Below are 19,937 nucleotides of genomic sequence, written 5' to 3'. Positions count from 1 at the left end.
TTGAATTGTTTCATGTTTTCCATAATGATGAAATACTTATCATAACCATTATGGGGTTTTTAATTTAAAATTTTATCCTGACTGCAAGTTATTTTTCATGAATTTAAAATATTTTTGCATAATAGTCTTTGATTGGGAATTTTTAAGACTAAGCTTATATATAGTATTTTTTTCAATTTAGAATTGTCTATTTCTATTATTTTGCAGGCTTTTTTTCATTACAAATTACCCCACACACAAAATAAGGATTTTTTAAAGTGTTTAAGTTCCTTCTACTGCTTTTCCTCTCTGCTTTGTCCTTGCCCAGAGAGCTCAACTCTGTATAGTGTTAAAGATGCTTTTCAGCGCATATATATCTTAACTGTTATTTATGTAAATACTATTATTGTAATATTTAGGCTGTATCTTTATAATCTGTGATATTTCATCTTCTTACTTCAAAATGAGCTGCTCTTACTATGTTACATTAATCATAATTATAGCTTGATCAGTTCTTCTGACCTTCCTTGACACCTTAAGCTATAATTTTGTGTCATAATTTTAGCATTGATCCAGAGACACCAGGCTTAATCAGATTTTTCCACTATAGTAAGCTAAAATGTATTTATCCGGCAAATCAACCTTTGAGGGTGAAGCCTTCCTGAATACTTCTTTCCCTTCAGTAACTATAGAATAACTTTCAGGAGAGCAGCTTCCTTGTCTGAGTTAGGTGTTCAATGGCTAATGGGCTAGGTAATTTCCCTTTTCTTTCCATCTTCTTGCTGTGTTAGACAAAGACTTTGGCACATAACCTTTTGTGTTGTGATCTTTGCTGTTTCTTCCTCTTTCCTGCAATGGTGGCATTTGCCTTTGATCTACTGCCAAGGCTTTTGCAAAGATAAAATGATGATAGTGGAGAGGGGAGTAACATCAGTAGCACTTGAGGGGAAGCAGTTATGTACATTTTCCTCAGTGGTTTTTATCCATAGTACAGTTACTTCATATTATAAAATAAGGGTGGATGTTAACTGTCTGGATAGGTACAAAATTCCAAACAATTATATAAACTGCTTCACTTAGAACTCTTCCATTTCCATTACTTCTGTATATTCATGTGCAATTGCAATATGCAATTTATATGCAAAATGTCTATGTATACATTATTATGTTTATTCAATGTATCTCTTTTTAAACATTCTACTTTTAATTTTCCCTGAAGGATGTAAGCTAACAGGTTTGGAAGAGCTTAACTTTTTTGTGTGTGTCTGCTAGAAATTACTTTTGTCAGATGGTTTAGCCTTTTTTTTTATCTTTAAAATCTTCATGAATGTAATCAATGTTTTATCTGAACACATTTTCTAGTAATTAATGGCTGGATAAGGCAACCTTCACAGATATTGGGTGATCTCTATAATTTTGAAAATTCTAATAGTTTTGTGTTTTATTTTAGAGCGGAGTTACTCAAGATGGATGGAATTGTATTACTTGCCCCAAAGGCCTGACTTCAGAAGGAAATTGTAAATGCCCCAATAATGAAATACTAGGTAAAAAATATGCCAATTATAAGATTATAGATATTTTAGATATTTGAGTTTATTAAGATATCCTCTTCTGTTAAATAGAGAAAGAATCTTTTACATTTGTTTTCATGTCTAATATAAAAATTCAACATTGCTGTTGATCTTAATCATCATTTCTGAAAGGCAAGGGATAAATCCGTACCATTGCAATAAAAAACTATTATGCAAACATTCCATAAGTTAACACTGGTGTATCACTTCCTCCAAGTTCTTTGGCAGTGGAATTAAAGTTCCATTGTCATAAAAGTTGGAATAAAAGCAATGTCACTGTAGACTATTAAAACATTACAATGTTTTGAAGTATAAAGAACAGTAAAGGAATTATAGCTACATGAGTAGGTGGAAGAGAACAGGCTGAGCACACCAAGCAAATGGCTGTGTATTAGTGTCAGTGGGTTTCATGCCTCCCTGAGACACCTGTACCTGTGGCATTATGAGATGTGCTTCCCTATACCTGTGCTTCCCTGTATCTGTGCTTACTTGATGCTCTCTAGTAGTTGCAGATGTTTTTCAGTAGACAGAAAAATAATGTTAAATTTAGTGTTTGTGTTAAATGCATTTTTGCTTGTTTTGCATAGTGGAAATGTAAGAGCAAAGCACAGTTTTCATCTGTGGTGTAAAACTTAATAGCCCTTGTGACCTCTAGTTTTCCTTATTTTCTAAGACATGGAATGCCTCTAATTCTCTGAATAAGTAATACAAATGTCCACTTTGGTTACATTTCCAACAGAGTACATTGGAGAATCACTGTTTTCCAGATCAATTTTAAATTTTCCTAGGAATCTGGAAAACACTGAATACCAGCTTTCTACCTTAAACTTTATGAGAGTTACAATATACATTCCAGGCCTTTATGATAAAATACTGAGAGCAAAGCTGATTCCATAATTTGACATGTAGGTACATTAGTACTGTATTTTTTTTATTCTCTTTGGTTTGGTTTTGTTTTTTTTCAAATAATTAGATTTGAGATCTCTTGCCAGATGATATAGTTGATGGAAGATGCAGTTTTGAAACTTGGAAATTGTGACATTTCTGTGAATCATTTCAGATGAAATGTAATTTTTTTCCCCGGTAATTTGCAAACTTGTTGTTTTGAACTTTTGCTTTGCAGTGAGGGCTTTTTTTGAAATCTTATTCAGAATAAATAAGAGGAACAGCCAAACCAGACATGCAATGTTGCATTTCTCATTTAAAATTAAACTGCGTGTGCACATGCATACATACATCCATACATGAATGTGCATTTATAGTGGATATTATTTGCATGTTGTGCTCTTGATTTTTTCAAAATAAACTCTCTGAATTTATTTTAGATCTGCACAGATGCTGAATTTTTTCACACTTTCCTTAACCTGTGTTAAACCTTAGCACTTTGCATCAGGGAGTTTTATCACAGTTGCTTTTCTTTTCTGCTTAGTGGAAAGAAGCATCGATGGCGTTTTGCTTAATGAGGCATTCTGCTTACATTGTAATGGAAGTGAGCATTCCTTCTCTACCTCAGATGCATCAGGAAGCAGGTGGGTGCTCTTTCCCTTTTGTGATGATAAATTTGAACGTTTCATGCTAGTTTAGATGGAATGTTCCTGAGGAACAGACTGTATCTTTGGAAAGATAGTTTTGAAGGCAGGGAATTGGAAATCTTGTGTCAGACCCACTGTGGTTTGTGCTGAAGTCCTTATATGGCCAGCAGTTTGGTTTTCTTGTCTTGCAGGCTTTGGATTGGAAGCAGAACAGAATTCTTATTCTGACAATTAATTATTGGATTTATTTTCTACTTCACTGATAGTAGAAACAAATGAGTAAGAACTTTTGAATTTCAGTTCAAACTAATGAAGTTGCTGATGCTGTTCCAGCGCATGCTATGTAATCAGCTTTCATTGAGGATTAAATATCATACTTAACTACATTTTAAGTGCATTCTTCATGTTTGTGCTCCATAGGTGTGTAAGATGTGAAAAGACATTCATCCAAGTAAGCAAGTCTTGTGACTGCAACAGCCCAAACATTCTAGTAAGTAGAAGAATGGTTATTGTATTGAAGTTCAGAAAAAGAAAAGTTATTTTGACAAGTGTATAAATATCAATATTTTTTTATTCTGTTTCTTTCAGACAGGGGGGTTGTGTTTCTTGTCTCATGAAGGCTTACCCCCAAAGGGAGTTGCAACTATTCGTTTTGCACAGCTAGTAAGTGTATTTTTTCTAAAACACTTTTAAGCTTTCTCATTACTTACTTTCAGTAAGTATTTGAAATTTCCTTTCTTGGAAAATAAAGGTGGTACTTTTTTATCTTATCCCGGTGATTGTAAGGTCATTGGCATCAAGATAGAGTGTAGGTGTGGACCGCAAGCAAGCATTGTTCTAGTGGAGTATGCTTTTAAAAAATCATGCCCTCTTGAAAACTGAAAAAAGGAAGTAATTTACATGACTTTAGTATCAAAACAAGTAGCATGTGGCCTTTTGTATTAATTGTGTGCATTTAAAACATACTCGTGTATCACAAAAACATGCCAGAAGAGTCCATGAGTGCCTCTGGACTTTTTTACCATATGAAGTTTGTATTTGTGTAAAACATTTGAAAAAAGATATAAGGCTTGAGTTTACTGCTTGATCTTAGAGCTTATAAAAGAAAACCTATAAAGTTTGAGACTGTGTATGAAATTGCTGAAGTCCTTGAATTGGCTAATGAATGAAAATACATTCTATTGAGAAGATTGAAGGGGTTTTCATTGTTTTAACTAATGAACTTCCTTTAATAATGAAATCTGATCAAAGTTAGGACCATTTTCCAAGTAGTTCTGAATTCAGGAAATGCTATCTGGCTAAGAAATATATTTTGCTCCTAAATGAATTGATGTTAAAAGCTACCACTTGAAAGAAAATAAAAAACAGTCTTCAGTTTTTCTGATATCAAACATTGGTTTGCTCCCTGAAAATGCCATCTTCTAAGTAATATTTTCTTGAAAATATGTCTTTTCAGTTGCTTACAGTATAAATGAATGCTATGTGTAGTTCAAATGTGAATAGTTACAAAAAGGAGGTTGTGTAGTAATTAATTTGACAAATTTGGTCCTGAGTTAGACTTTCCATCAAGCCAACATCTTACCCTTGAAATTGTCAGTACTTCCCTTGTGTGGTAAGAAGAATTCTGTGTCACAGAATCCACATTCAAAGCTTAAATATTTCAGCTCTTGTCCTGTATGCTTTGTCTAATTCAGTGAAGTGAAAGAAATTATTGCATTATGGTTGTGTTTTGAACTGATATTGTTAGACTGAGATATTTAAAGAAGGTTCTTAGAAAAAAATCAGTAGCATCTTCTAGTTGACATAGTTTTCCAGACTGTTACATTATGGATGAGTTGTTTTGAACAAAGACAGTGAAAAAGTTCCTTATTTTACAGGGTATAACACTGACATCAGCGTGGTTTCTGAAAAACCTGCAGTCCTCAGCCTTTGCCTGTTGGGTGAGTTTCATTAATGTTTGCAGTTTGCTTTTTTATACAGAGTATGGTGCTCTAGAAAAGCATGTCGCTTTTGTTTTTTTTAAGTTACCATGCTTATTTTTGAAGAATTCTATTTTGAGATGAGAATAGAAAAGAAATAATTATATATACAGAATGCTTAAAAATACTGAGGGCTAGTCAATGTTAATGCAAGTCTACAGCATTGGAATTTTCACAAGATGAATGGTGTTAAAGAAAAATCCTTCAATAATCAGCAGTATGTGACCTACCACCCATATATTTGGATATAAATGAGCATATCCTAGTAAGGGATCACTCAGAAAATAAACCTCTTACATTCCGAGTATTTACTGGCATCTGCTCATTACCTCTTAGCTGACTTTCAGTTATTCATAACCATGGAACCACCCTTTTTGGCTTTGCTTTACTTTCTGTATGAAAGTGTTATTTACCATTATGTTGCTTTGGGTGACAGTAACCATGGGTGAAAGAGTGGCTGCGGCAACAAAATCACAGACACTTGTGAAGGGCATGTGCCTCTGCCTCCCTTTTACCAACTCTTTTATCACACATTCTCATTTTCCTTCTGTATTGCTCTCCTGAATATCAGGTTTTAACTTCTCAGGTTCTGCTTTTTGTCCCTGTCTGTCACGACCCAAAGGGTTACCTGGTCTAGAAGTCTATAAAGATCACAATGTGAATTTTCAGGATTCCATAATACATGAGCACATGGAGTCTTTATTTCCGACATTTTTTCATTAGAGCTTACTGCAGATTATTACTGGTGAAGTGACTATAGTTATGGTTAGTAAAGCAAGTGCATGTGTGTATTCCAGTGGTAGCAGCAGTCAATAGTAGCAGCAGGCATACATTTCAATATTACTTGTTGCTACAAAATGATCACTAGGAGAGCAGCAAATGCACGTATGATGAATTACCCATATGTGTGTGTATTATTCCAAATAGTACCAGTACGGTGCTCAAGAAACCACTTTCAGGAGTGGGCCCTCAAAACTGATGACAGATGAAGTTTCACTTCAAAGATGATCAACATTGCAGAATCTAGAGGGAGTCAGGCATCTCTAGAGAGCCACAGTCTGGTAACTTGCCTAGGAGAGCTCATAGAAAAGTTTATGATGGGGACCTTCCCTGTGTGTAGAGATTGAGAGAGAGAGATGAGAGGTAGGAAGAGATTCACTCTCCATTTTGGGTAAAAAGTAATTTTTATATCAGACAGACATAAGGTGGTGTAGGGCAGCACCACCTGGAGCAGCCAGGAGATGACATTGTTTTATATCTCCAGCTAGTTTGGTTTTTTGGGTTTTTTTTCCAGACTTTTTCTACCCTTTCATGTACAACCATCAATAGCAGTTGCCTATTCCTACTCTTTTGGAATGTTTTCCCTCTTCTATACCCTAACCCTCTTCTAGACTCTTTTTCATCTTTCTAGATGATAGGTTGCTGTTACAATTCCTTGGGTTTGTGCTTATTGATGGGATCTCAGGAGGTCTCTGAAGTTCAGGTACCCAGCTGCACTTTTCAAGGATGTTTCAGAAGCCCAGGCTATGTTCCCAGGCTGGCAGGTGTTCTCTCAGTCAGCATTTCAGCAGACTTACATTCAGAATTTTCCCAATCACCTTTGCTCCTATCACCATCTCATATACACAGCTCTGAGATCTTTCTCCCACTGGTCCCATTCTTTATCACTGACATCAGTTTATCCTGTTTGCCTGCCTCACCCTGCTCAACCATTCAGAGGTGCTGCCTGAATGTGATGAGCTGCTACCCCACACAAATGGGGGTAAGGAGGTGGCAAGTTAATCCCAGTGCAGTGACCCCTGCACACGGATCCAGGTGTCACCTCTGCGTACCACTTGGCACTGGTGTGTTTAACAAAATTGAACAAGGTACATAAAACTGAAGAGAAAATACTTACACTGCATGCATCTGTAGTTGTCCGTGTGAGGTCTTTGAAGGAGTCATCTTTACTATACAGTCTAAGTGATATTAAACATTTTGATTCATACTTTGTTTCCTAAGTGCAGATTTTGACATTTCTGTCACTTTTTACCATCTAGTCGATGCAACTAAAATGAGCTAAAAAAGTGAGAGTATTGATTTTGTGCTGCCATCTTCAGATATATAAAAATATAGTACCTGAATAAATGGGAGAAAATATTGGGTGTTTACAAAATGAAATTACTTTCAAGTGTAAACAAAGGTTTAGGAGTGGCTTCTTAAAAATAACACTAATTTTATGACTGCCTAACAAAAGGGAGGGGTAATTAAGTACTTTTTCTGTGTTCTTGTGTTTTTCCACTGCAGTTGTACTCTAATCTAACAGCATGCCAAGCTCTTGGAAATATGTGTGTGATGAATATGAACTCATTGAGTTCTTCAAGTAGTGATGCCTGTGGTTTGTTTCAGTATATTTTTGTCAGTACAGCAAGGGTAGGCATCATTCATTCAATACCCTACTGGTAAGTTGCCTTTTCCATAACTTTTGGTCTTTAATAGCTTTGTATGGAAATTATTATTCTCAATGTTCTTTGATGAAAATATTATGTTTCTTTAGAGAAAACAATGTAATTCTTTTCAGGAGGCATAATCTTCCATGGCTGTATTATGGTGACCAACCAGGATTAGCATCCCAAGTGCTTGAGAAAAACCATTTTCCTACAACTTTCACTTTTAAGGGAACAGATAAGGTAGGTGATGGGTAGTAGACATAGGGAAGCATACATTAGGAAGAGGACATAATCACATAAAAAGGTTTAGATTTATTATAGATGTGACTCTACTAAAGGTAAATTTTGGGCAGTTAGTGTAACAAGACTCAGTGTGAGATCTTATGGAAGAGGAAGGTGATATTTATGTAACTAATGTCTAGTCACTTCCTTTGCTTACACTCTCATACCCACATTCTCATAAGGCCAGTCCTGTGTGGTCTGACCAAAGGATGCCAGCTTTTAAGAGTTCATTGTGTCCCTAAGGATCTAGATTAGCAGTGGTAAACTAGTAATTAGACAAATCTTTTAGACACCTTAGGAGTTGTTTTGACACTGTCTTTTGCTTCAGAGCCTTGTTTACTTCCATCTTCATAAATCTGAGCCAAAGTTGGTCCTTGTCTTTTTTGCGCATTTAAAATATGTACATCCTTTTGTCAGATTTCACGGTGATCTAGAAATGTGAAAAAGAGTGGTAAATGTGCTGTGACTTCACTGCCACTCTCCTGGCGTGCCAAAGTGTAGGGTCTTTTGCTGACAAGATGTCCATGCCAGGTTTTATCACAACCCATTTATCAGCTCTGTAGCTGGGAACACTGTTCTTCATCACTCTAATGTGATGTTTAATGCTTTCTCTTGCTTACACACACACTTCTCCCCCTACTTAATTTATTTGTAATATTTCTGTTACAAATCTCTACAAGTTGATTGTATCAGAGCTGGTTTCATTGTATTACTCCAGCCTTTTCCTCTTACTGCAGTGAATTAGGGAATAAAAAAGAACTGAGAAAAATAATTTTAATGCTAACAAAACCAGATATCCATCCCTGGGAGGGATGGACTGCTTAAATAGTTTGTTAATTGACACATTTTTATGAAGGAATCAGATAGTAAATCAAACAGTAAAGTGATTTATTTTTCCAAATTCATTGTAAAAATAGAAGAACTGGAATAGGTTATTCAAGTTCAGCTAATCACAGAAAATAGTACTAGTGATAACCTGTTTTTCAGTTATACTGCCAAGTTTATCTTGAGTTTTCTTTTTGACTCAAAAATAAAATAATATCCTTTTTCAGCTATATTCTACAAGGCTATGTTTTAAGTTAAGCAATATTGCAACTTGGCAATTGCAGTTAATGTTTTAATAACTAAAATACTTGTTATTCCTCTTAACAATGAAGGTTCTGAAAGCCCTCTAGATTCCAGCATAGATGGAAGATGTTAAAAGTTTCATATATGTTAGAAATCTGCATAGATTTCTGATTAGTTTAGGGCATATCTACATGTGTAGAAATTCCTTTGGAGTTTTTTGCATGTCACTAGTAAAGGTGTAGAAGAATGGTATGTTTTTTTAAAAAAGTAAGCTACCAAACCCAAGATTAAAGCAAAATCAAAAGGGCGGAAAAAAAAAGAAGGATAGTACTGAAAGTTTTAGGAAACATCAAACAATTAGACAGCAGTCTCTAAAATGTGAATGTCCACTTCAGGGCAGTTTCATTGGTCTTTATCTTTTTTTCATCAACAGGATGTAAAACTGAAATTTATTGCAGCCTCATTTGATGCAGCAGGAAACTTTCTTAAGTGGCAAAGTTTGGAAGGAGGTATCTTACAGGTATGTTTGATTTTAGTTATCTTTTCTTGATAGCACAGTGTTCTGAGTGGCTTTAGAGCCAAATTAAGACAAAAGCCAAGAGTTTGGTTATTACACTAATGACAGTTCATAACTGTAGAGGTAGGTTGGGGAAAATAGCCCTTTATTCTTGCTCACAATGATCTCTACAAAATCAGAAGTATAAATTCATCAGCACTGCCTTCATCCTTTGGACCAGTATAAATTTGGCAGATTGGAGAGCTCTGAAAAATAGTGTTAGTCATGTAGAACCAACTATCTCTGTCTTCCATTCAGCATAGTTGCTCATGTGTGTAGTTTCTTATTAAACCTCTTTTTCTTCTTGAGAAAAGTGTATTCTTTAGCTCTTTGTCCACATGTGTTTATAGATGATGCTATGAGTATGTCCCTATTAGATGCTGTCACCTATTTGCACACATCATGGGGGTGACAATCAAATCAGTGGTCATGTCACTGTCAAGAGAGGTAGGAAAGCTGATCTACACCATTTTCTTAGCATTGCCTTGGTTTGTTTTTTTTTTTTTTGCATGCTTATTTCTTCTGGTTTTAAGTATTAAATGTACACTATGACTAGCGTGTGCCTTTTTCATAACAGAAAGTTAGAAATACATGGTGGGGGACTTTACATAGAAATGGGGAATACTGGCTGGAAGTACCCTTGGACACTACACTCTCAGATTTGAGGTACACAAACATTCTACTTCAGCAGAACCACGCTGAGTAGTTAGGCTGTGAAAAACGCAAGTAAGCAGCAATTAGAAAGTGCAATAATCTATCAGAGAGAACAATTGGCTGCTGCAACATGTTACAGAATAGAATTTGTTTAGCAGTCCAGTGGGGATCTAGGCACTCTCAGTATTTCCCTAGGCAGACAACAATAGGAACAGTAGCAAGAACAATTGGGAGTTCTTGGTTCCTTTTCTGTTGGAGCACGTCACTTCAAACATTTCAGTGTCTACAGAAGAGCAGCTGACATTTAGGATTTATTTTGTTACTGCCTCAGGATGAGCCATCTTGTGTCTCTGTCTCCAGTTTTAAGGAAAACTAATGTTTAAGAGAATAGGTTACTAAGACAGTTACTATGTGTAGAAAATTATATATTCTGACACACAAGTTTAGGTTTATTGGGGCACATTTATTTTCTGGGGCAAGCTTTTAACAGCTATCAAGAACCAATGGGAAATGAATAGCTTTTCCATTCAAAGCCTTCTGTAATGTAATAGATTGTGCTAAAGTGGTCTCAATGCATAATTGTAACAATTCGCAGAATTTCAGTTTCACAGTAATAGAATTGTGTTTTATGCAAATTTAGACTTGATTCTCATTTTGGGAAAATGGCTCTGCCCTCCACTAAATGCTATGCTCATTTAGTTAGACTTTGGACCACTTTTTTTCTGGATTCAGCTGAATCGGCTTCTTTGCTGAAAATATAAGTGCTGTATGAAAAAAATAAAAAAAATCTGTTACTTGGTATAACTTTGATTCTCTGAGAATGCCAGCTTAAGAGAAACAGGGCTGTGTGAATGTGGACTTCTTTTCTTATGGGATTCTTGAATTTAGCAGAAACCACTGATTGAGCTTGAGGCAGCACAGTGTATTGAGCATTCAGTCCACAGAAAGATTATTCCTGCCTGTTTTGGTGGTGCTGTCCACAGATTTCAGTGGTGGAACTGAAAAATACTATGCAAGTATGAATAAGCTAAACCAGCATTTTAAGAACATCAGTATTAGTGAAAGAAATAATTATGTTTACTCCAAAAGAAATCCTTCTCTTATTAAAAAATAGAACAAAATATCTTTTGTGAGAACTGAATACATAAGTGCTTGTAAATATTTTTCATATGATAGACAATACCTTTGAATTAACCTAATTATAACTATGTTTTATTCAGCTTTGTCCTGATACCCAAACTAAATTGAATGCAGCTTATGTTTTTGGAACAACTTACCAACAAAGTGTAAGTATGATAAAAATGCTGTTTTGAATTTTGAATTAAGCTGCCTTATATGTCATTAGTTATTCAGTGTGTATTGAAGAACATTTGGAGTTTAGGCATAAGCTGCAACATGGAGTTCTTTCTTGGGAAATTGAGTGAAATAAGTGTGGGGTTTTTGAAATTATTTAACTACATCCCAAAACTTGTTTACTACATAGCATAATCACAATAAACTGGCATTTGTATTTGTGAGGTTGCTGACTTAGCAGTGGAAGAACACAGTGCCTGAATTACAACAGCCATATGGTTTTTATCAAATCTCCTAATTTTCCTACCACCATCTTGGGCCAGTTTTCATATGGAAAGAAGGCAAATCCAATCATGCCATGCCTGAATATTGTTCCCATTTACTCTTTATTGTATGCCCTGATTTTAGTGAGTTCGGTAAAGAGATTGAAAACATATTTTAATAGAACAGATGACTCATCAGAGGAAAGAGATTCTTTAGCTGTCTTAACTATGAATAAAAACTGTTGGGGTTTTCACACTTAACTAAACACCAGGAAAGGAAGTGGGAATAGAGCACTAAATTCTGTCAGCTGCAGAAGTGGTTCTGCCAGTGTTAAAGCTTAATTAATTTTTGTCACTTAATATGTTAAATGAAAAGGTGGTAGTCTCTTATGGGAAGGGAGTGGAGAAAGAAACATCTTTATAAAACTTTATATATGTGCACAGCATCTCATACCTATAAAATAGTTTTGTTTATTAACTCATCTAACATCGAAAACCATTTCCCACATTATGTGTTGAAGTGTAAAAACACAAAACTTTGGCTGCTATTTAGGTGGTGTGGAAGTCTTAGAAGGTAATAGCTGTCAAAGCTTAGTCTGGGAAATTTAAAGTGTTTACCAAATAACACTAACAAATCTTTGTTAAATATTTTTACTCTTCCATATTGTTTAATGTTGTTTAATCCATATTTCAGCATTTCAGACAGAATGAAAACATGTTCTATTTAGGATCATTAAATGAGTTGAGTTTGGGGCTTTTTTTCTTTTTAAAATCTTGAGTATTTGATATTGAGTATGTATTACCTGTTGTTAAGTATTAATTATAGTTAATATTGCTGGGTTTAAATGGATACATCAGTAACTTACTGAGTATTTTTTAATACAATTTTCATCCACTGCGTTACTTTTTTTTTTTTCCATGTGGCTTTGGAAAAAATATGGTTGACAAATTATATGAGTATTTAAAGATGCCTGGTTGTTCACATTTGCAATAAGTTACCTGCTTTCACATCTAATTTCTTCTTACAGTCACAGAGTGGTTGAGGTAATCAGAGACCTCAGAAGGCTGTCTTGTCCACAAGACAAGCAGGGCCATATAGAGCAGGTTGCCTAGGACCATGTCCACATGGGTTTTTCTCCCCAGGGAGTGAGACTCCAGAGCCTCCCTGGGCAACCTGTGGCAATGAAAACCTGTCCTCTGATGCTCAGAGGGAACCTCCTGTTTCAGTTTATGCCTATTGCCTCTGGTCTTGTCACTGGGCACTGCTGAAAAGACCCTGGTTCTGTCTCTTACACTCTCCCTTGTACAATATTTGTACATGTTGATAAGATCCCCCTGAGCCTTCTTAACTTCCAGGCAAAAGAGTCTCAGCTCTTCCTTGTAGCAGAGATGCTTCAGTCTCTTCCTCACCATAGTGGCCTGTGCTGGACTGTATCAAGGAGTTTAATTTCTCTCTTATACTGGTGGGCCCAGAACCAGATGCAGTACTCCATGACTTCAGCATTTTTGTTTCTTGACTTTAATGTTTTCACTGTTTCAAATTTTGTGTCTGTGAGGTTGGTAGGATATTTTTTCCAAATCTGTTGAAAATTTTTAAGATCCTCATTCTCCACATTAGCCATTCTGGTTAATTGCAATCATTTCCAAGAAGTTTGCATAAAATCATTAGTACTTTGTAATTGCTTGGAGATACCTTGTCTATCAGTACTTCAGTAAAGCATTTGACACTGTTTCCCACAGCATTCTGAAGAAGCTCTCTGCTCATGGCTTGGACAGGTACACTCTTTACGGGGTGAAAAAATGGTTGGATGTCAGGCCCAGAGAATGGTGAATGGAACTAAATCCAGCTGGTCACTGGTGGTGTTCCCCAGGGGTCAGTACTGGGACTGATCCTGTTTAACATCTTTAGCAATAATCTTGACAAGGGGATCAAGAGCACCCCTCAGCAAGTTTGCAGATGACACCAGATGGGGTGCGAGTGTTGATCGGCAGGAAGGCTCTGCAGAGGGATCTGGACAGGCCAGATCGACGGGCCGAGGCCAATTGTGTGAGGTGACAAGGCCAAGGGCCAGGTGCTGCACTTGGGTCACAACCACCTCATGCAGTGCTCACACTTGGGGAATAGTGGCTAGAAAGCTGCCCAGCAGAAGAAGACCTGTGGTTTGTGGTTGGCAGACAGCTGGTCAAACATGAGCCAGTGTGTGCCCAGGTGGCCAAGAAGGCCAATGGCATCCTGTCCTGTACCAGGAATTGTGTGGCCAGCACGACCTGGGCAGTGATTGTCCCCCTGTGCTGTGTCAAATTTTGGGCCTCTCATATAAAAAGGATATTGAGGTGCTGGAGTGTGGAGAGAGGGGCAGCAAAGCTGGTGAAGGGTCTGGAGCACAAGTCTGGTGAGGAGCAGCTGAGGGAGCTGAGAATATTTAGCCTGGAGAAATGGAGGCTCATGCAGGACCTTGATGATTCTGTGATTCTTTTGTGAAAAAGTGTGACAGATTCCACAATGATTTTGTAGGGAAGGAATCCACAACTTGACAAAATAACTAAATGGCTAAAGTGATCTTCTTATTTTCACTATTTTTTCTCGTAGTGCAGAATTTCAGTTTCTAATATTTTACTGGATTTTGCTAATCCAGTCTTTTATGACCTGTTCCTTGAATATAATGATGGCAATGGACAGCAATATCTTTGGGCCGTGCCAGTTTTAAATTTGAATCTTCAATACAATGAAAAGTTTGTTAATCAAGGTAAGATGATGATAGTAACATCTCTATGAATTTATAAACAATCTGAAAACTTCAAATAGAAATAATCCGTATTAATTACTGTTACTGTGTTGTGTTGAAAGATACCACAACACATCATAACTTGTTTCCATTTTAAAAATTTAGTATTTGTGGGCAAGTTCTGATAGTTTAATTGCAAGCTTTGGTTGCATGCACCATTCCAGTCAGTAATAAGCACAAATAAAATAATCTCCTTTCATTATATATTTGTATAAGTTGAAAATAAACAATTTTCTATCCTCAGTAGTTACTACATGTTATACAATTATATGTGTTCTTTCTAATACATTTCATTCTTTTTCTGTGTTGAATAATGTGTGTGTGAAACTGTCATGTTTTTTCATAGGCAGTAATATGAACAACTGGCTTTTGACTCGTCGATTTTTTTTGGTGGATGCACTTAGTGGAAAAGAGAATGACTTGGGAAAATCACCCAGGGTAATTCGGATTGCTAGCAAAATAACAATAAGGTAATAAACTCATATAAATATATAGCACATAGAAAATAAAGCCAATGTTGTACAGTCTGCATTTTATTGTCTTAAAGTTGTTTTGTTATGTATTTTCTAATATGTCTAATATGTAATACGCTTTTTCCATTGCATATTTGGAAATGGCATGAATTTCCATAGGTTGTTCTGATGAGTGAAAGAAAACAACATTGACTTGTGGGAATTAAAATCACCATGATTCCCTTCCAGGTACAAGGATCAGACCATGTTTGCATAATGCAAGTTAACAGGTATTATTCAGTCACCTCTTAAAAGCAGGTGTTGTCTGAAAAGACCTAAAAGCTTCTCTGTTAATTCTTTTTCGACATGTGTACTGCTGACTATACAAGGATCTTATTTCATACTCCATATTCTTTTTTGAGGTATTTTTACAATCCTTTGCCTATTCTGTTATACAATTAAGAATAGACTTGTAGTCATTGAACTAAAATTGTGAGACTGCCTGTTAGGGTGACTACTGATTGCTCATCTCAGCTGGAATATATTTTGGAAGAAACTTTTTTCTCCTTCTTTATGTGATGTCCTCCTGTAAGATGCAGACAGGTAAAGACTGATTCAGATGTTTTCTTACAAGTAAACAACCCTTCCCATAATTTGTTTTTATATATTTCTGTACATGCCTTTGTGCACTCCAGTTGCTTTTAAAATGTGAAGTGCCATGTCATTGGGTTAGAAATTCCATTTTATTTATCTATTTCTTCTGTTAATTTAGTATTTTCTTGTAAGTACAAGTTTCAGTAATTGCTTTCCAAGCACTCATCTATTGGGGTTTTTGGGGGGTTTTTTTTGGTTTTTTTTTAATTAAAAATCATACTCTCTGTTTCTGCAGTATTCGTCTGGTGTCCCATACACAGAGAGGAACTATCTACCCTCCTCTAATTACTGTTGCTTACACAGATGTGCTTATCCAAAGCCCTGAAACCCAGAGTGTGATGGTGAGATCTTTGTGCTACCTTAATTATACTTTCAGTTCTGTTGGAATTCCGGCTTTTCGTAGTGGGTTATAAAAATCTAATAAGCAGTTCCTAGTTTTGATCAGCTTTGAAGTTACAAGTTTTCACTAAAACCTTTCAAAACAAATCAGTTAAAAATACTCTCTTTTCAATTTATCTTCCGTCTCTTTTAACTTAAAACACTTCGACTTTAAGTTGGTTTTTTAATGCTGAATTGGACTACAGTTCAAATAAGATTATACACATAAAGTAACAGATAAAGGACTCCGTGCAACACTGCAAACAATTTATGCAAGGAATTAGTATTTTTATTTAGAACAATGCATTAAGAGCAGGTTGTGATGACACAAACATTTCAGGTCACCTGTGGTTTAAGTTAAAATATTGGTAATATATTTCAAACATCCTTTAGTGTTTCATCTTTCTGTACTGAAAACCACCAAATTCTGCTGTGGCAGATGAAGAAGGGGCATTTCTTACTTGCCCTTTTGCCTGCCTTCATGGGCAGCAGCTCAGATACCCCATTCTTCTGTCTTGTTTGTGTGTTAGATCACACTACATTAAAAAGTAAAAATGTTGGTCTTAGGATGGTAGAATAAAAAAAAAATTAAAATTAGCACTTTCTGCTTGTTAACTTTCAACTGTTCAGACTTCCAGTACAAATAGACATCTGGCTAGAAGAAATATGTGGTGCTAGAAGTATTCCCTGAGTTCCATATTATTTGCATGAAAGGAAGAGAATTAGAAAGATAGAAAAATTAAGACTTTTTTTCCTTCCTAAGTGATGTCTTTATTTAACTGCTGAGACAACACTGTGTCTAGAAAGTAATTCATTCAAATAGGGGTGGTAGGAACAACTGTTTTCAGTTCCTCAATTTTGTGTCATATTATTTCATCCTTACATCTATGTGAGGTCTATATGGGTATTGTCAATTTTGGATGTCTTATTTTATGCAACTAAAAAGATACATTGAATTTTGTTTCCAGTTTCTGTAAACACTGAGGTCTGACAGGAACAAATGTTTGGGGAAGACAAGGTGTAAGGAAGGAGGGATTGTTTGGGGGGAATGATGCTTCTTTTAAACTTAGTTTAAAATACTATTTATTATCATGGTTGTTTTAAATTTAGCTGTGCAGTGGCAAAGACTCAGGCCAGAATATTATAAAAAGAAAGCCAAACATTTTCTCTTCCATGTACAAATCTTTCAGACCAAACTCAAAAGAGGTCTTAGGTTAAATTTAAGCTAGAGGGAACAGTTTTGATGCTGCATGACAATTTTTATTTCATTCACGCTGAAAAAAAACCTAGTATCTGAGCTGTGCAAGCTTACCATATGATTTTGCATGTTGGTGTAATTACATCAAGGTTACCTTTAATCACTAAAGGTAAAAGGGAGGGTATCAAACATTCAGTGTCTCCTTTCAGTAGGAACAAAATGGTGCACATTTGAAAGAATTACAGATAGGTATAGCTGGTAACTTGCAGATGGCAGGCACCCATCCCAGCATTACTGCTGGTAAAATCTGCAGGAAGAGTAGCACAGTACATGCTGGTACTGAGGCTGGCACCAGAGCACATCAGGTCATATGCAGTAAAAAAAGATGTATGTGGTACTTGTATAGTAGCAGTAGATGGGCCTTCCCACCAACTAAAACTGAAAACTACCACTGTCTGTAATGGAGGTAGCACTTCAGAATTTCTGTACATATTCACTTTTTGTCTTATAATATTCAGGTTTCTTTCGCAGTCAGCTATGAGATGAATCAGTCAGAGGCTCAGATTCAGACTGATGTAAGTTGTAATTACCTTTACTTTCTTGGTAGAATGATTTACTTCTATTTTTTGTGTTTTAAAAATATCTGCAAATAATTTTTTGTTCTTTTCAGATCGCGCTGGGTGTGTTGGGTGGACTGGCAGTGTTATGGTCCCTTCTCAAGACTGCAGGCTGGAAGAGGCGGACAGGAAGCTCTATAATTGACTTGCAGGTATGAACAGCTGGCAAACTGAAATGGGGCATGTCTGCCTCTCTTTAAGGTCACCTTTGCTGTCGTTCCCTGTGATCGTAACGATTCGTTTTCTTAAGGTTACTGAAATAATTTCTAGCCTAGCTGCATGGAACTGTGCCCCAGAGTTAGACTCACTTGGGGAGGTAGGTTTTTGGCATTCTTTTTGATTCTGATATTGTCATTCAGAAAATGCTGCTCTAAAAATAAAGGTAATTACAGGGCTATTCTGATCAGTTGAATGGACTTGGTTTTCAGATTAATGTTTCCTTGAACAAAGACCAGCATGCAGGAGTTTCAGCTAGTGAATGTAACATAAATATATAACCACAGTGGAAAGCTTTTGTTCAGGGCTACTTTCTACTACTAGAGTTTCCTGTGTGAGCTACATAACATTTTATAGGAATGCATTATGAACATATGCATTACTTAATTAGCTATACAGATGTCTACAGAATGTTTTTATAATTGCAGACAGTTTTCAAGTTCTTACTGTTCTATGCTGGAGATCTTGCCAACGTTTTCTTTATCATCACAATGGGCACAGGGATTTATTGGCTTGTATTCTTCAAAGTAAGTGTTTTTCCAGATTTGGTTGTATGAAAACCTAGTAATATTAAATATATTTTTGCATGGACATTAATCTTCTTTTTTCTTCTTTTTTTTTTTCCTTTCTTGTCAGACTGTTGAGGCAAGTTTAATATAATATTCTGGTTTGTGTGCTTAAATTTTGTGTTCACCTGTTTCTTTTCCTTAGGATTTGTTTTACTTGCAATCTGCTTAATAGTCACTTAAAATATTTTAAACATCCATTGATCTTTTTCTGGAAAAGCTTTTTCACATTTAAGCATTTATTATGTTGTCACGTATGCCAGGTGTACTGTTTCAATGTAACTTCTCAATTATAGGCTCAGCAGTTTGTATCTGTCCTTTTACCTCTTCCATCTCAAGAAGAAGATTTTGTTACATACATAGCATGCGCATTTAGTTTAAAGGTAAACAATTTTTTCCTCACCATAGAATACATGTCAGTGTGCTTCTGTATATTTTCAGCAGGCTTGTTTTTAAATACCTTGTGCAGTTATTAGTTGTTAGTGTGTAGATGTTATGTCCTAATGGTTATGTTCTTCTAAGAATTAAGTCATTATTCCACAGAAATTTATTTTGTGGAGTCTTTATAGGAAAATAAATGTCTCAAGAAAGTCACAAAAAAAAGACTGAAAAATCATTCTTTCAAGGATACAGGTATAAAGAAACCCAAATAAAATAGCATCCTATCAAGAAAGCAAGTACTTCAATTTAAAGCAGAATGTAAGTGCTGTGATTGGAAAGAAGACAGATCCAAATCTGTCTACATTCTACATTCAAGTATGTAGAATTCTGAGATCACTGTTCTGTCTTCATGGCACATAAAAATATTACATAAATTGTGGGTATTATATTGAATTGGAACTTGTAGTGCAGGTTATTATGTTATGGGGAATTTTTTTTTTTAATTTGTTACTTTCCTGTATTTTCTGCATAATTTTGGACATTGTCACATGACTTACCATTATTCCAAGCTTTTAAACAAGAAATTATCAAAAGCTGGTAATAAAGTTGCAGTCTCGTGTATAATTAAGCTGTTGCTTGTTATGTTTTATGAATAATCCATGCAATGACTATTCCTCCATCTTTGTGTATATGCTGTTTCTGTCCTTACTTTTCTCTCTTAGGCTCTGCAGTTTTTACACTTGCTGGTTTCACAACTTGCTATTGATATTTTTTTTATTGACTGGGAAAGACCTAAGGGCAAAGTTCTTAAAGCAGTCGAAGGTAATTCAAACTGTGCTTTTTTGTATAAGCTTTGGTGAAATTCAGATACTACTGATATCTGATGATGTTTAGATATTAAATTTTAGAGCTTTACTGTGTGTACTCTTTTTAGGTGAAGGTGTTACTAAAAGTGCTGCTGCACCTGTGAGCATATGGAGGACATACTTCATAGCAAATGAATGGAATGAAATTCAGACAATGAGGAAAATAAATCCGCTCTTTCAAGTGCTTGCAGTTCTTTTTTTTCTGGAGGTAATATTA

At 35.7% G+C, this 19,937-nt stretch overlaps 1 protein-coding gene across 1 annotated transcript in view; it reads left to right on the top strand.

The window, feature by feature from the left end:
- Positions 1-19,937, top strand: part of TMEM67 (transmembrane protein 67) — a 32,336-nt gene that overhangs the window by 2,221 nt on the left and 10,178 nt on the right. The window contains exons 3-20 of the mRNA XM_066178761.1: positions 1,430-1,523; positions 2,980-3,079; positions 3,503-3,572; positions 3,671-3,745; positions 4,960-5,022; positions 7,348-7,502; positions 7,622-7,730; positions 9,274-9,360; positions 11,271-11,336; positions 14,197-14,353; positions 14,739-14,862; positions 15,734-15,839; positions 17,593-17,649; positions 17,745-17,843; positions 18,336-18,434; positions 18,770-18,856; positions 19,577-19,676; positions 19,789-19,928. Of these exons, the coding sequence (XP_066034858.1) occupies positions 1,430-1,523; positions 2,980-3,079; positions 3,503-3,572; positions 3,671-3,745; positions 4,960-5,022; positions 7,348-7,502; positions 7,622-7,730; positions 9,274-9,360; positions 11,271-11,336; positions 14,197-14,353; positions 14,739-14,862; positions 15,734-15,839; positions 17,593-17,649; positions 17,745-17,843; positions 18,336-18,434; positions 18,770-18,856; positions 19,577-19,676; positions 19,789-19,928 (1,788 nt within the window). The remainder of the gene's footprint in view (positions 1-1,429; positions 1,524-2,979; positions 3,080-3,502; positions 3,573-3,670; positions 3,746-4,959; positions 5,023-7,347; positions 7,503-7,621; positions 7,731-9,273; positions 9,361-11,270; positions 11,337-14,196; positions 14,354-14,738; positions 14,863-15,733; positions 15,840-17,592; positions 17,650-17,744; positions 17,844-18,335; positions 18,435-18,769; positions 18,857-19,576; positions 19,677-19,788; positions 19,929-19,937) is intronic.

The sequence above is a fragment of the Chamaea fasciata genome, unplaced genomic scaffold (genome assembly GCF_029207755.1).
Source record: "Chamaea fasciata isolate MVZ Bird 193981 ecotype frontalis unplaced genomic scaffold, bChaFas1.0.hap1 SCAF_1, whole genome shotgun sequence".
NCBI lineage: Eukaryota > Metazoa > Chordata > Aves > Passeriformes > Sylviidae > Chamaea > Chamaea fasciata.
Note: the sequence above shows the minus strand (reverse complement) of the source record. Positions and strands in the feature narration are given on the sequence as shown.